The sequence below is a fragment of the Arachis ipaensis genome, chromosome B01 (genome assembly GCF_000816755.2).
Source record: "Arachis ipaensis cultivar K30076 chromosome B01, Araip1.1, whole genome shotgun sequence".
Taxonomy (NCBI): Eukaryota; Viridiplantae; Streptophyta; class Magnoliopsida; order Fabales; family Fabaceae; genus Arachis; species Arachis ipaensis.
The window spans coordinates 127,502,784-127,514,413 of NC_029785.2; the positions used below are offsets into that span (position 1 = coordinate 127,502,784).

The 11,630-nt window shown below is 37.1% G+C and overlaps 3 protein-coding genes across 6 annotated transcripts in view; all 3 read right to left on the minus strand.

Annotated features, from left to right (window-relative positions):
* The window catches only part of LOC107637347 (beta-glucosidase 46), a 5,143-nt gene extending 2,954 nt beyond the window's left edge, over nt 1-2,189 (minus strand). Inside the window, exons 1-5 of the mRNA XM_016340775.2 lie at nt 1,947-2,189; nt 1,559-1,625; nt 1,424-1,488; nt 571-646; nt 411-485 (exon numbers count right to left, since the gene is read on the minus strand). Coding sequence (XP_016196261.1) covers nt 411-485; nt 571-646; nt 1,424-1,488; nt 1,559-1,625; nt 1,947-2,084 — 421 coding nt within the window. The 5' untranslated portion in view covers nt 2,085-2,189. The remainder of the gene's footprint in view (nt 1-410; nt 486-570; nt 647-1,423; nt 1,489-1,558; nt 1,626-1,946) is intronic.
* Nucleotides 7,390-9,016, minus strand: LOC107613548. The gene is made up of 3 exons (XM_016315601.1): nt 8,967-9,016; nt 7,988-8,471; nt 7,390-7,893 (listed from the first exon to the last, which is right to left on the minus strand). Exons 1-3 carry the CDS (start codon nt 9,014-9,016, stop codon nt 7,390-7,392), a joined length of 1,038 nt encoding a protein of 345 aa, XP_016171087.1.
* Nucleotides 8,802-11,630, minus strand: part of LOC107637358 (beta-glucosidase 46) — a 4,017-nt gene continuing 1,188 nt past the window's right edge. Inside the window, exons 4-12 of one of the 4 annotated variants that reach the window (XM_016340785.2) lie at nt 11,103-11,178; nt 10,908-10,982; nt 10,702-10,789; nt 10,358-10,610; nt 10,156-10,271; nt 9,829-10,084; nt 9,626-9,728; nt 9,428-9,536; nt 8,802-9,336 (exon numbers count right to left, since the gene is read on the minus strand). In XM_016340785.2, coding sequence (XP_016196271.1) covers nt 9,060-9,336; nt 9,428-9,536; nt 9,626-9,728; nt 9,829-10,084; nt 10,156-10,271; nt 10,358-10,610; nt 10,702-10,789; nt 10,908-10,982; nt 11,103-11,178 — 1,353 coding nt within the window. In that variant the 3' untranslated portion in view covers nt 8,802-9,059. Of the gene's footprint in view, nt 9,337-9,427; nt 9,537-9,625; nt 9,729-9,828; nt 10,085-10,151; nt 10,272-10,357; nt 10,611-10,701; nt 10,790-10,891; nt 10,983-11,102; nt 11,179-11,630 lie in introns of those variants that run through there. The other 3 variants (XM_021104247.1, XM_021104252.1, XM_021104253.1) reach the window with 3 other exon arrangements.

Here is an 11,630-nt window from a genome sequence, read left to right on the forward strand (position 1 = left end):
TAATTCTAATATTAAAAAAATAATTTTTTTAAATATTTTAGTTTTGATTATTGCTTTTTTTGTTTAATGTAAGTAAATAGTTAAAAGTCTAATAAATTAAGAATAATTTATTTAAAAAAATATTTTGACAAACTAACCCAACGAATTTTATTGGCTTTTTTTAAGCACTTACTTTTTTTAACTAATAGATTTTTCAAAAAAGAGTCCAACCGAACCTAAAACAAACTGAACCACAAATTTCCGTCAAATAGCCCGACCCACTTTCATTCCTTAATTGTCATGATGTTTTTATTTTTTTTAAATATTTATAAAACAAACAATATTATTTTTTATTCAATTTAACTCTTCACCGTATCATTAAAATGTAACAATTTCTCAAGTAAGAGTCAAAACACTGAGAATTAAATTACCTTTCAGAAGCAGAGCATCAATTAGTGTGTTATAGAAGTTGATACCAGCTCTATTGACCTTTCCAAACCTTCCCTCTGTTCACAGGAGTCTATGTTAGTAGAGCTGTGTGGGAAAATTTGTTGAGATTCAGATTTTGGTAGTGTAGGAGAGGATAAATACTTGGTAGAATTCTTGACCAAGATAAAGAAAGCTTGTAGCTGTTCACTTTCAAAGCCTCCATTAAATCTATATCCTCCTATTAATCCACATTCAAATTATGGAAATTAATAGCCTTTTCCTCCTCACATTCATAGATATATTTAATATTTTAATATATATTTTATAGAAAAAATCATACAAATAAAATAATTTCAACTTAAAATTATCTAGATGTTTTAAATCAGGATTGGTTACACACTGTCATGAATATTTTTAAATAAATCGAATCAAATTGATTCAATCTATACTATTTATATATAAATCGATCATCTATATGTTGTACCAATAATAAATATACTAATAATAAATCAAATCAACTTAATTCAGTTTACTATATATATTTTATACATTCTATACATTACATGTAAATAAACCGAGTCAATTTAATTCGATTTATATAAAATATTCATTTGTGTAATTTTAAAATTTACTCAATTTTATTAGTGTAAATTATCCTATTCTATACATATAACTAATTTGACGATGAATTTTTAGGACGGTTAATCCTGATGGTTAAGATGATGCAATAGGGCATACCGGTTATGCTGTTGTGTGGGACCTGGAGATGAAGAGTTGCAGGAAAGAAAGAACACAAACGTGATAAAGGTTGTTTTAATTAGTGTACGTGGATGTCATGCATCAGCTAAGCAAGCTGAGAATTTAACTATTAATTAACATTCACACGCGGAGCGCATGGGTTTCGTTGTAGGATATTTTAATATTTTAAATTAGCTAAAAATATAAAAAATATTACATAAGTAGGTATCTATATTGATGTTGATATTAACATATGATATTGGTGATAGAAGCTTACCAGATAGCGATGGTAATGATCAACGGCAATATCACCATTACTTCCATCGATTATTACATATCTACCTGCAAGTAGAAACTGATCTCATTCAACAAAAGATATGCAGAGATAAACCAGTCTAATTTGATGATAAACCTGGTCCGTGAGTGAAGTTATCCCAATTACTCTGTCCTTTGCCATCGCTCATGTAAGCACCTTCGTACTGGCAAAGTTTAATAAAAAACACATGACCATTTACGTCTCTCCCCGTTAGCTTAAATTTTTTAGAAAAGTGACTTTATGATATAGTTTCAGAGCTTTAACAACTAAAAAGAAAAATAAATTTAACATAAGACATAAAAAAATTATATAAAAATTTATGAATCTTTTTTTATCAATTTGAATTTTTAGCAGTAGTTTTATTTCGTACTGAAATATTAGTTACAATTTGTATTCTAATTATTAGAAGATCCATAATTAGTTTTTGTAAGTAACAATTAATAACAAGGTATATATATGGAGCTTAAAGGAAATCAAATCAAACCTGGTAAGAAGAAGATCCTATCCCGAAGAGGAAGTTGCTGGGTAGACTGAAGCCATTTGAGAAACATGGCAGAAAAGGAAGCAAATGCAACAGGATGCCACAGTAGAGGATAGTTTTCTTCAATGTAGACAACCCCATTGCATGCTATTATATTGTGTTTGTAAAATGCCAATCATCGATAATATACACCACAGTAGGCTATATAAACTATAAAGCAAGAACGAGTTAGTTTTGTTTCTTTATTATATTTTTCGAGCCACGAGGTTCTTTTCCTAAATTTCAATTCTCTTTTTGTTTTTTAAATAAGGATTATATATCCAATAATCTCTTTACATTTAACATCTCATATTTTGAATCTTAACATAAGGCTGCTAAATCGTTCTAATTTCCTAATTTTCTTTTTCATTTTTATTTATTTTATGCACTATCTCCAAAAGAAGAAGTAAAAAAACAATAAATTTTGTTGAAAATATCTATTTTTTCACTATGATAGACTTTAATGCTACGGTGCTGAAATGATTCTTTTTTTTCAGCACCTGCTGAAATGAGTTCGACACAATATATAAGGTAGTATTTGGTGGAGAGATAGAAATAGAAAGACAGAAACGGAGAGACAGAGACTAAAAGACAGATATTAAAATAAATCTTAGTATTTTGTTTGGTGTAAAGTGAGAGACAGAAATTGAAACAAGAATGGAATTCTAATTTAATTTGTATAAAAGGGTAAAATTAGAATTAATTAATTGAAATAAATGTATTTTAGGTATAAAATGTTATTAAAATTTCAGTCTCCATTTCTAAAAATTTTAGTCCGATCTCCACTTTTTCGAAGTACTGAAATACTGAAATTTTGGGAATAGAGATAGAAATTTTAGTATCAATCTCTCAACTAACAAATATGATACTAAGTCTCAGTCTTTATCTCAGTACTTCAAAACAAACGTTACTTAAAAAACGCGTATTGGTTTTGATATGACAGGAGAAATATCAACTGAGCCGAAGCATCAGTCGGCAAAATATTTGTCGAAGTATACGAAGGTAATTATGCCAAGTAATGTATTAATTTGGGGGTTTAATCCTTTATAAGAATTGGATTAATCTTTTGGTTGCCGTTGGACTTTTTTGTTAGTAAATACATTGGATTGATAATGTAAAGAATTGATCCAACAATAATATTATATATTGTATCCAACTCATTAAAAAAATCATTTCAGCACCGTAGCATTACTCTTTAATTTTATGGTCTTTTATGTACACTTTTCATAATATAATATGAAAGTATATTGTCTTTATTGGAGAGTTCTCTCCTCCTCCGATCCTTCTCTTTTTCTCTATCATTTTAGTTCTTTCACTCATTCTATTTTTTTTATATATTATTGTTAATAATTAATTACAAATCTAATAATTAAAAGGACAATGTACTTAAATAAATAAAATGAGAGAAACCTTTACCTATATATAACATTTGAAAAGTCTTTACGTGAGTGTGTTGTTTTGATTACTATGTAAACTGTGGGAGCTAGCCACGGTTTCCCATTTCTTCATAAACCGTGGAAAGTTTCAACGGATTTCAGTTGAAAAAGGTTAAGCATAAACTGTGACTGCTCACCACAGATTATAAGAGAAAATAGCTAGCCATAAACCGTGCTTGGTCACCACGGTTTATGAAGAAAGAGCTCTGAACATAAACCCCTCCTGGCTACCATGGTTTACGTTGAGTGAACTCCGTGGATAGTCCTCACGGATATCATTTGTGCCAAACCAAAATTGTTGTAGCTTGGTGTTTGAGAGAGTTTGAGGGAGAAGTTTAAAGGTTTAGGGTTTCATTTGGGTGGTGGAGCCATGGAGGATGAAGCTCGTATGTACCGGCTAAATGGCATTGCGCACGTGACTGGATACATCGACCAAGAGGTTAGTTGTTGTTGTTATTATTATTATTATTATTATTATTATTATTGTTATTATTATTATTATTAATTTTATCTTTATTAGTATTGGGAGCTGTTAGTATTATTATTATTATTATTATTATCGTTATTGCTAGTACAATTATTCCTGTTGGTATTGTTATTATTCGTATTGTTTCATTATTGTTATTACTATCGTTAGAGAAAATAGAACAGCAATGTGGGTATCTAATAAATTTTTTAAATTATGTTTGATGTTATTAGTATTAGTCGTATATTGAGGATTTTCTTACCCACATTTTACAGCCTACTAGGGTTATTAGCAGTGTAAGGAGACAACAGAATATGCCTTTACACGACCGGATTATACCATATCTGGAGACCGCCGGGTTGTATCACCTTGCTAGGCTAAACAGTCAGTGGTTCTGGGTTGATGAGCCTCTACTTAGCGCATTTGTTGAGAGGTGGCGTCCTAAAATGCACACCTTTCACATGCCGTTTGGGGAGTGCACCATCACTTTGCAAGACGTGGCATATCAAATGGGTTTGCCCATAGATGGGGAGGCCATTAGTGGGTGCCTGACTGACTTTAAGAATCTAATGGAGAACGGAAGACCAGCATGGGTGTGGTTTCGGGAGTTGTTTGGGGAGTTACCGCCGCATAATAAAGTCAAGCAGATGACGGTGTGCTACACATGGTTCCATGAGAGGTTCCGGGTTCTCCCAGCAGACGCGAGTGAAGAGACGGTGCGTGTATACGCGCGTGCTTATATTCTGATGTTATTGTCATCTCAGCTGTTTGCGGACAAGAACGCAAACCGGGTTCACCTTCGCTGGTTGTCTTATTTGGCATCGCTGGACGATTTAGGTAGATATAGCTAGGGCTCGGCTGCACTAGCCTGGTTGTATAGATGTCTTTGTCGTGGGACAAACAGAAATGTGGTTAACTTGGCCGGGCCACTACAGCTTCTACAGTCTTAGATTTTATGGAGGTTTTTCAGTTTGAGACCTAGTGGTTTTGATGTGTTTGGGTTTTCACTTGCATCCAGGTACGGTTTATTATGTTCGGTCCATAACTTGTTCAATTTCATGTGTTCTTGTTTGTTATGAAATGCTTTCAATGAAAATTGTAAGCGGGCTACTATCTACCGAAAAACGATGCAGTGGATCAAAGAGTCGTGTCTGCACGCCTTTCTTTGGATAGATTGCGTGTCCACGATGTGAGTCGTTTAGTTATTGCTCTTACAAATACTGGTTCATGTTTAACGTTATGGTCTTACCTAACTATAACTTATTCGATCCAGTTTGCGTGGGAGCCTTATTCTTCTCCCAAGGTTGCTGCTGTTGTTCATCCGGAGATACTATTTGATGAGCACCGTAGGCTATGGACGGCGGTCACTAGCCTGATATATTTTGCTGCGATTGAGTGGCATCAGGTGGATAGGGTGGTATCGTAGTTCGGCGGTGTTCAGCATCTCCCTCAGTTTCTCCATCTAACCCATGGTTCGCCTTAGGAGGGACCCCAGCATCAGCATTCAGCGCCCTTCCGCCGCAGACATCCGCACCAGAGGCGCATCAGTGACCGAGGAGGGTGAGGCGTCCTCCTTTGTGTGGCACCAGAGGTCACCTACTTGGTCAGTTCGACGATTATGACAGTGACACCATCGAGGATTCTGATTAGTTATGTGATCTTTTTACATATGGTGGGAACTATGTTTGATTATGTTCGTAGCTTAATTTTTATGGTTTCATATTTCAGACAACGGTTGTATGTTATTTGATATGTATGTGATAATTATATAAGTATGTGATAATTATATATGTTTTAGGATCTACGGCTACGAACTAGATTGTCAGAATTGTTACGCGCATTCATATGCATACCAAAGTGTTTCAATTAAACATCTAAAATAATAAGAGATAAACAGATGAACTTAATACACAAAACAAATTCACGACATTAGCTGACTCAAACAACCTTACATTACTCAAATAAAGACTTGCTAATACAACTTAGACAACAACAATGACACCATCAACGTCATAACAACAAGACCTAACATAACTCAAGTTAAGCGATCCTAGAACAACTTAGACAACAACAAGACCATAAAGGTCATAACATCTAACCATCCCCTGCAGCAGTATGCCTTCGCTGGTCACAGTTCCTGCGCGTATGACCAAGCTGACGGCAGAGCCCATAGCGCTTCGGGTGGTTTTCAACAGACTGATCCATGCTTCCGCGGATCCTGGTTGCCTTCAGACGTCCTTCCCTGGCACGCCTCATGTTAGGATCATGAATGACTGTTGGTCCAGCATATGGGGGCATAGGCCTTCTGGGGCAGGCGGAACAAAATCTTGCTGGTACACGTTGAACACTTCAGTCATGCGATACACCTCGTGAACATATGACGCCCAATTCAGGCGCGAGTGGGCGCAACATGCAATGGCGTGACAACATGGATAATGGAGCGCCTGAAAGTGGCCACAATCGCATGTGTGATCCTTAAGGAAAACTCAATAGCTACCTAGCGAGAAGTTCCCGGTCGGTGTGGTCTCAGCCACCGTGTACTCCGATTGGTGCCTGTCGTATAATGTGACGGTGAAGCACCTGGAGTCTCTTATGTTCCGCTCAATAGCCTTCACTAACGCCTGACAAAAATCATGCCCAGATTCCAGTTGTGCCTCCGCCGTCTGTCCGCGGACCACAAATAGCTCAGCAAGCCTCCCATACGTGGACTTAACCAACGAGGTGATCGGGAGGTTGCGAGTTTCCTTTAACACGGAATTCACACATTCACTAATGTTGGTTGTCATGTGCCCAAACTGTCTACTGCTATCCTCATGTTGGGTCCACTTGTCATACTCCATCCGGTTGGCCTAGTCACACATGGCCGGGTTCTCAGTCCGCATGATGTTAAACCAGTAATAAAATTCTGCTTCAGTTTTTGCATAAGCAGCATTCACCAGCATCCTCCTTGCATCTTTACCTTTGAAGCTAAGGCTGAAATTTGCAGCCACATGACGAATACAGTACGCTCGAAAAGCACGTGGAGGCAGCCAACCATTTTCGGTGGCCTCAAGCGCAGCCTTGATGCCATTATGCCTATCAGAGACAACAAGGATACCCTTCTGCGGCGTCACATGCGATCGTAGGTTGGACAAGAAGAAGGACCATGACTCTGCATTTTCTCCCTCCACAAGGGCGAAGGCTATCGGGAGGATGTTTGAGTTCCCATCCTGCACTTCGCCAACAGTAACATGCCTCCATACTTGCCATACAAGTGGGTACCGTCAATACTCACGAGGGGCTTGCAATGCCGGAAAGCCTCGATGCAGGGTCGAAATGTCCAAAAAAGACGATGAAAGTACACCGTTGACTCATCGACATGATCCCCAAGTCGAACAGGAGACATCTTCAACACAGTGACTGTCCCGGCCATAGTCGACTGTACCCCTAGCATCCAACGTGGCAACTCGGCATACGACTCTTCCCAATCTCCATTTATTTGTGCTACTGCCTTCTGTTTTGCCATCTAAACCTTCCTGTAACTAAGCCTGAACCCGTAATCGGCTTCTGTTGCTTGTTGCAAGACCTTGATCGTAACCGCAGCATCCACCCTAACCAACAGAAAAATTCTCGCACAGATAACGTGGTAATCAAGCTGACGGTGATCACTAGAAATAGAGGTGGCCAAACAAGTGTGCGGACCGTTGTACCTCCTAACCTCCCAAGTGCCCTTTCGTGCACGAAGCGATATGCGAATCAACCAAGTACAACCCTTGCCGAACTCCTTGCATCTTCCATGATACTTCAGATGATCCGATTCCACGACTCTGTACTCAACACCTCGACGGATGCTATAGTCCTTCACACTCAGAACAACCTCATCTTTATTCTGGAATGATTGTCCAATCTGAAATTCTGTAGAAGAACCGCCAATTATAGCACCTCCGTCCGCCTGTTGATCCAGAGCCTCCAAGTTTAGAGTGGAGAAGTGTCGAGGGTACTGCTGTGTGCCAGAACTTGAAGGCCCGTGCTGTCATGTGGATTGGCACCTGTGTCATCATCACTGTCTCCAATGATATCTACAGGTTCCCCTCAGAGTCATCGTCCCGCATTGCATTCTCTACTCTATCAGGTTCCCTGAAGGCTTGAACATCATGTATCATGCTACCACCGGCATCCACCTCAAATGCCTGCTGCCAGACCCCAGGATTCTCCAACGGTACAGAACCCACTGCCTCGGTTCGATCTAAATCAGCCGTGAAGGAAGGGGATGCGACCTGCGGAATAGATGGTCCTGCCACAGGCATCAAACTAGACGCACCGCCTGCGGCAGTCGAGCTATGAACTGGAGCTGATGTCCCAGAACTCTCGACACCAACCTCCAACTTCGCATACAGCTCGTGTATTCTGATCTCTGGAAAACTCCTAACACAATGAAACAGAACCCGAATATCTTCATCAGCCGCTAGCACAAACGTATCATACTTAACATCGATCGAGACAACTGAGATAGGAATCTTGTAGAATAGCTTCTTCACCCACTTGCTACCACATACCCTAAGCTTCTGCAAGATGCTGTTCTTTACATCTGATAAAGTGTTGGATGAACTGATGAATACACTCAACGGTTCTCTGTCAGTGAACTTCACACCATATTTTTTGCTTCTTTTAATTTTTTCAGAGCAATGCACTAAAACAAGAAAGCTCTCTAAAATCTTGCCTCAAAAGGAGACTGGACCTCACGTCCAAGCCCAAATAATAACCTTCGAGACTAGATTTAACACCTAATTAAATGTAAAAGTATATACATTAAATTCTTTCATAATGAATGTTAAAATTAATTATTAGTAAAAAATAAACTCTTTTACATAAAAATAATAACTAAAAGGTTTATTATTTAATTTTTTTATCTACAAAGATTCTGTTCTTCTTTAGTCGATCGAGACTTTTTGTCTCCCTGCGACCTTTTTATATTATAATAATGATAAAAATAACATCATTTTAAAATATTCATATTCCTATAACATTATTACGGACAAAAACACTATTTATCTTTTAATTCCATCCAAACTATTGATTACTAATATTTAACGGAGTTTATGCCTGAAGAGATGATAGTGCGAGAAGGCCTTGGACACAGGAGCATTTTCCATCAATGAGACAAATAAATTAATCCAAGTGTAAAGTGTTTTCATTCTAGGCACTGGCCTTACGGTTCAAGCTTGGTCTAATAAGCTTTATATTTGACTGGAATTCTTTATCTTTGTGATCATCATCATATGATCCAGGCACAATGCTCTGGGTTTTATGATTTGCAATGAAATTCTTGTACCAAGTTGCAGATGATCTTGGAGTCCTTTTCAGTGTCTCGTAATCAACATGGTATAGTCCAAATCTCACTGACTGTCCATATTTCCATTCGAAGTTGTCTAGCAAAGACCATGCAAAGTAACCTCTTACATCTGCTCCTTCCCTGCTCACATAGTCACATGATACACCAACAAATTCAACAGAGACACACATTTCAATTTGAATTTTAATACATTATGTTGTATAGTCTATACCTTATTGCTGCAGCTAGATTTTCTAAGTGACCTGACATGTAGTTTATTCTGGTAATATCGCTTTTATAATCTTCCTCCAGGGGATTTGAATCATAGGAATAGCCATAGCCTATAAAGCATTGGCTAGTTAGAAATGAGAAAATAATGCTTGGAGATTTAATGGAAGGGCTTGCCTAATGAGGTTAATTTTGATGTTACCATTTTCTGTAATGAACATTGGAGTGTTGTTGTATCTGTCTTTAAGATAGATAAGAGTGTTCTTCATGCCTTGTGGGTAAACAACCAGCCACTCAAATGGAGTCTGCATTAGCAATAGAAGCCTCATAAGTTAGAACCACCTTGTCCTTGGTCAATAATGGTCATGCAAGTTTTTAGATGAGATTGAGGTTTGAGGTGCTTACAAGCTCTCCAAGTGGGACACCATTTCTCTCTGCTGTTCGCTGAAATAAACCTTCTGTTCTGGAGGTTCCGGGGTGTTCTTGGCATGCTGGCGATGAGCAGTCTCGGACATAGTAACTTGAGTAATGATTGATGCCAATGAAATCCACTCCTCTCTTGAGTTTTTCTTTGTCAATGCTTGAAAATTTTGGTAAGATGGGTCCTAGAATCTTTTCCATCTCTCTTGGGTACTTCCCCAATATAACTGGGTCTAAAATCCTGCATTATATATTTATAATGTAGTTTAGTTTAGTCTATATATACATTCTAGCAACTTAAGGAAATTCTACCAATTTGTGGTGAATGCTTGAGCTCTTTTCGTTGCTAATTGATCTGCTGTGGAATTACTGAAAGGCTCAAACCAGTCAATATGCAAGACAATGCCAATTTCCCCCCCTTGCTTACTCTGGATTAGACATTGATAAAACAAAGAAAGTAATGTAAGAATTTATTTAAGAAACTATTCTTGTTCTGAATGTGGGATCAAATTACCTGGTATTTTGTTCTGTAAATATCAACAGCAGCAGCATGTGACAGTATGATATTATGGGCTGCAAGAAAAGGTTCCTTCTCTGAATCTCCATCAGTGCAATTCCCAAAAGGAGCAGAGCAACGACATGGTGGGTATATTCCACTACGGTAACTGAATGGGATCTCAAGATTTGGTTCATTGAAAGTTATCCAGTACTTCACTCTATCTCCAAATGATTTAAAACATATGTCCGCAAATATCTGAAAATCTTCCCTGGCATTATTGTCTCAAACATAAGCATGGCGTTTGTGTTAAGTATTAACAACTAATTAATGAGTCTTATGCAAAGGAATTAGTTGGTTACTGTGACTGGGAACTTAGCCAACTGCCATATCTGTCCTCAAGCTCTTGAGGGAAGTCAAAGTGAGACAATGTTACAAAGGGTTGGATACCTGCGAGTCAACAAATAATTTAGTCAAATATATTAAATTATCTAACAATTTGTAACTATTATTTTGGCAAACAATACTGCATGAGAATAATCACGTTATCACGGAATTGAAATAAAACCTTTGAGTAGCAATGCATCTATAAGTCTGTTGTAGTAGTTGATACCCGCCAAGTTGATTTTTCCAAATCTACCTTCTGCTCATCACAGTCATTGAAAAATCCGTTTCTCAATTATAACGCACTATAAGTAATTAAAATAATTTATTAACGCGCTATAAGTTTATTATTATTTTTTCCCTCAAGTTAAAAGCATACTTGGTAGAATTCTTGCCCATGAAATTGAAAACCGGTAACTATTGACTCCGATAGCTTCCATTAGATCTATATCTTCCTGTTTCCATCGCAAATTCCACATACTCAATACAAGTATAATCAATTGCTTGATTTTTATTTTATTTTTGGCATCCGAAAGTATGTTATTATATACACTTGATAGTACATAGTTATTAAATTTTAATCAAACGCTAATTTAATAAACTGGTCATGTAACTAAAACTTTCTTTTCAGAGACTAAGACTAAATTAGTGCTAAATTATGATAATCAAGGGAAACAGTGCACATGCTTTTGGTGGATAAAAGTAGGTGCCTACCTTTTTCAATTATGCTACGGCTACCCAATTTCAACGTTTAAGAAATATATTAAATTATTAATCATGCAATGTTTAAAACAAGAAATGATTACCTACCCCCTATATTTTTTTAATGAGTAATGCTATATGATCTGTTGTTCTCAATATTTGTTATCTACTTAATAAAATTAATTTATTTTTTATCGGCATTTAG

Coding starts and splice junctions, on each gene's coding strand:
- LOC107613548 (XM_016315601.1), bottom strand. CDS start 9,016: ATGGAAAATGCTCCTGTGTCCAAGGCCTTCTCGCACTATCATCTCTTC. Junction 8,472..8,966: donor TCGCACTATCATCTCTTCAG/GCATAAACTCCG, acceptor TGTATTCATCAG/TTCATCCAACACTTTATCAG. Junction 7,894..7,987: donor CCTTCAGGGAACCTGATAGA/GTAGAGAATGCA, acceptor TCCACATGACAG/CACGGGCCTTCAAGTTCTGG.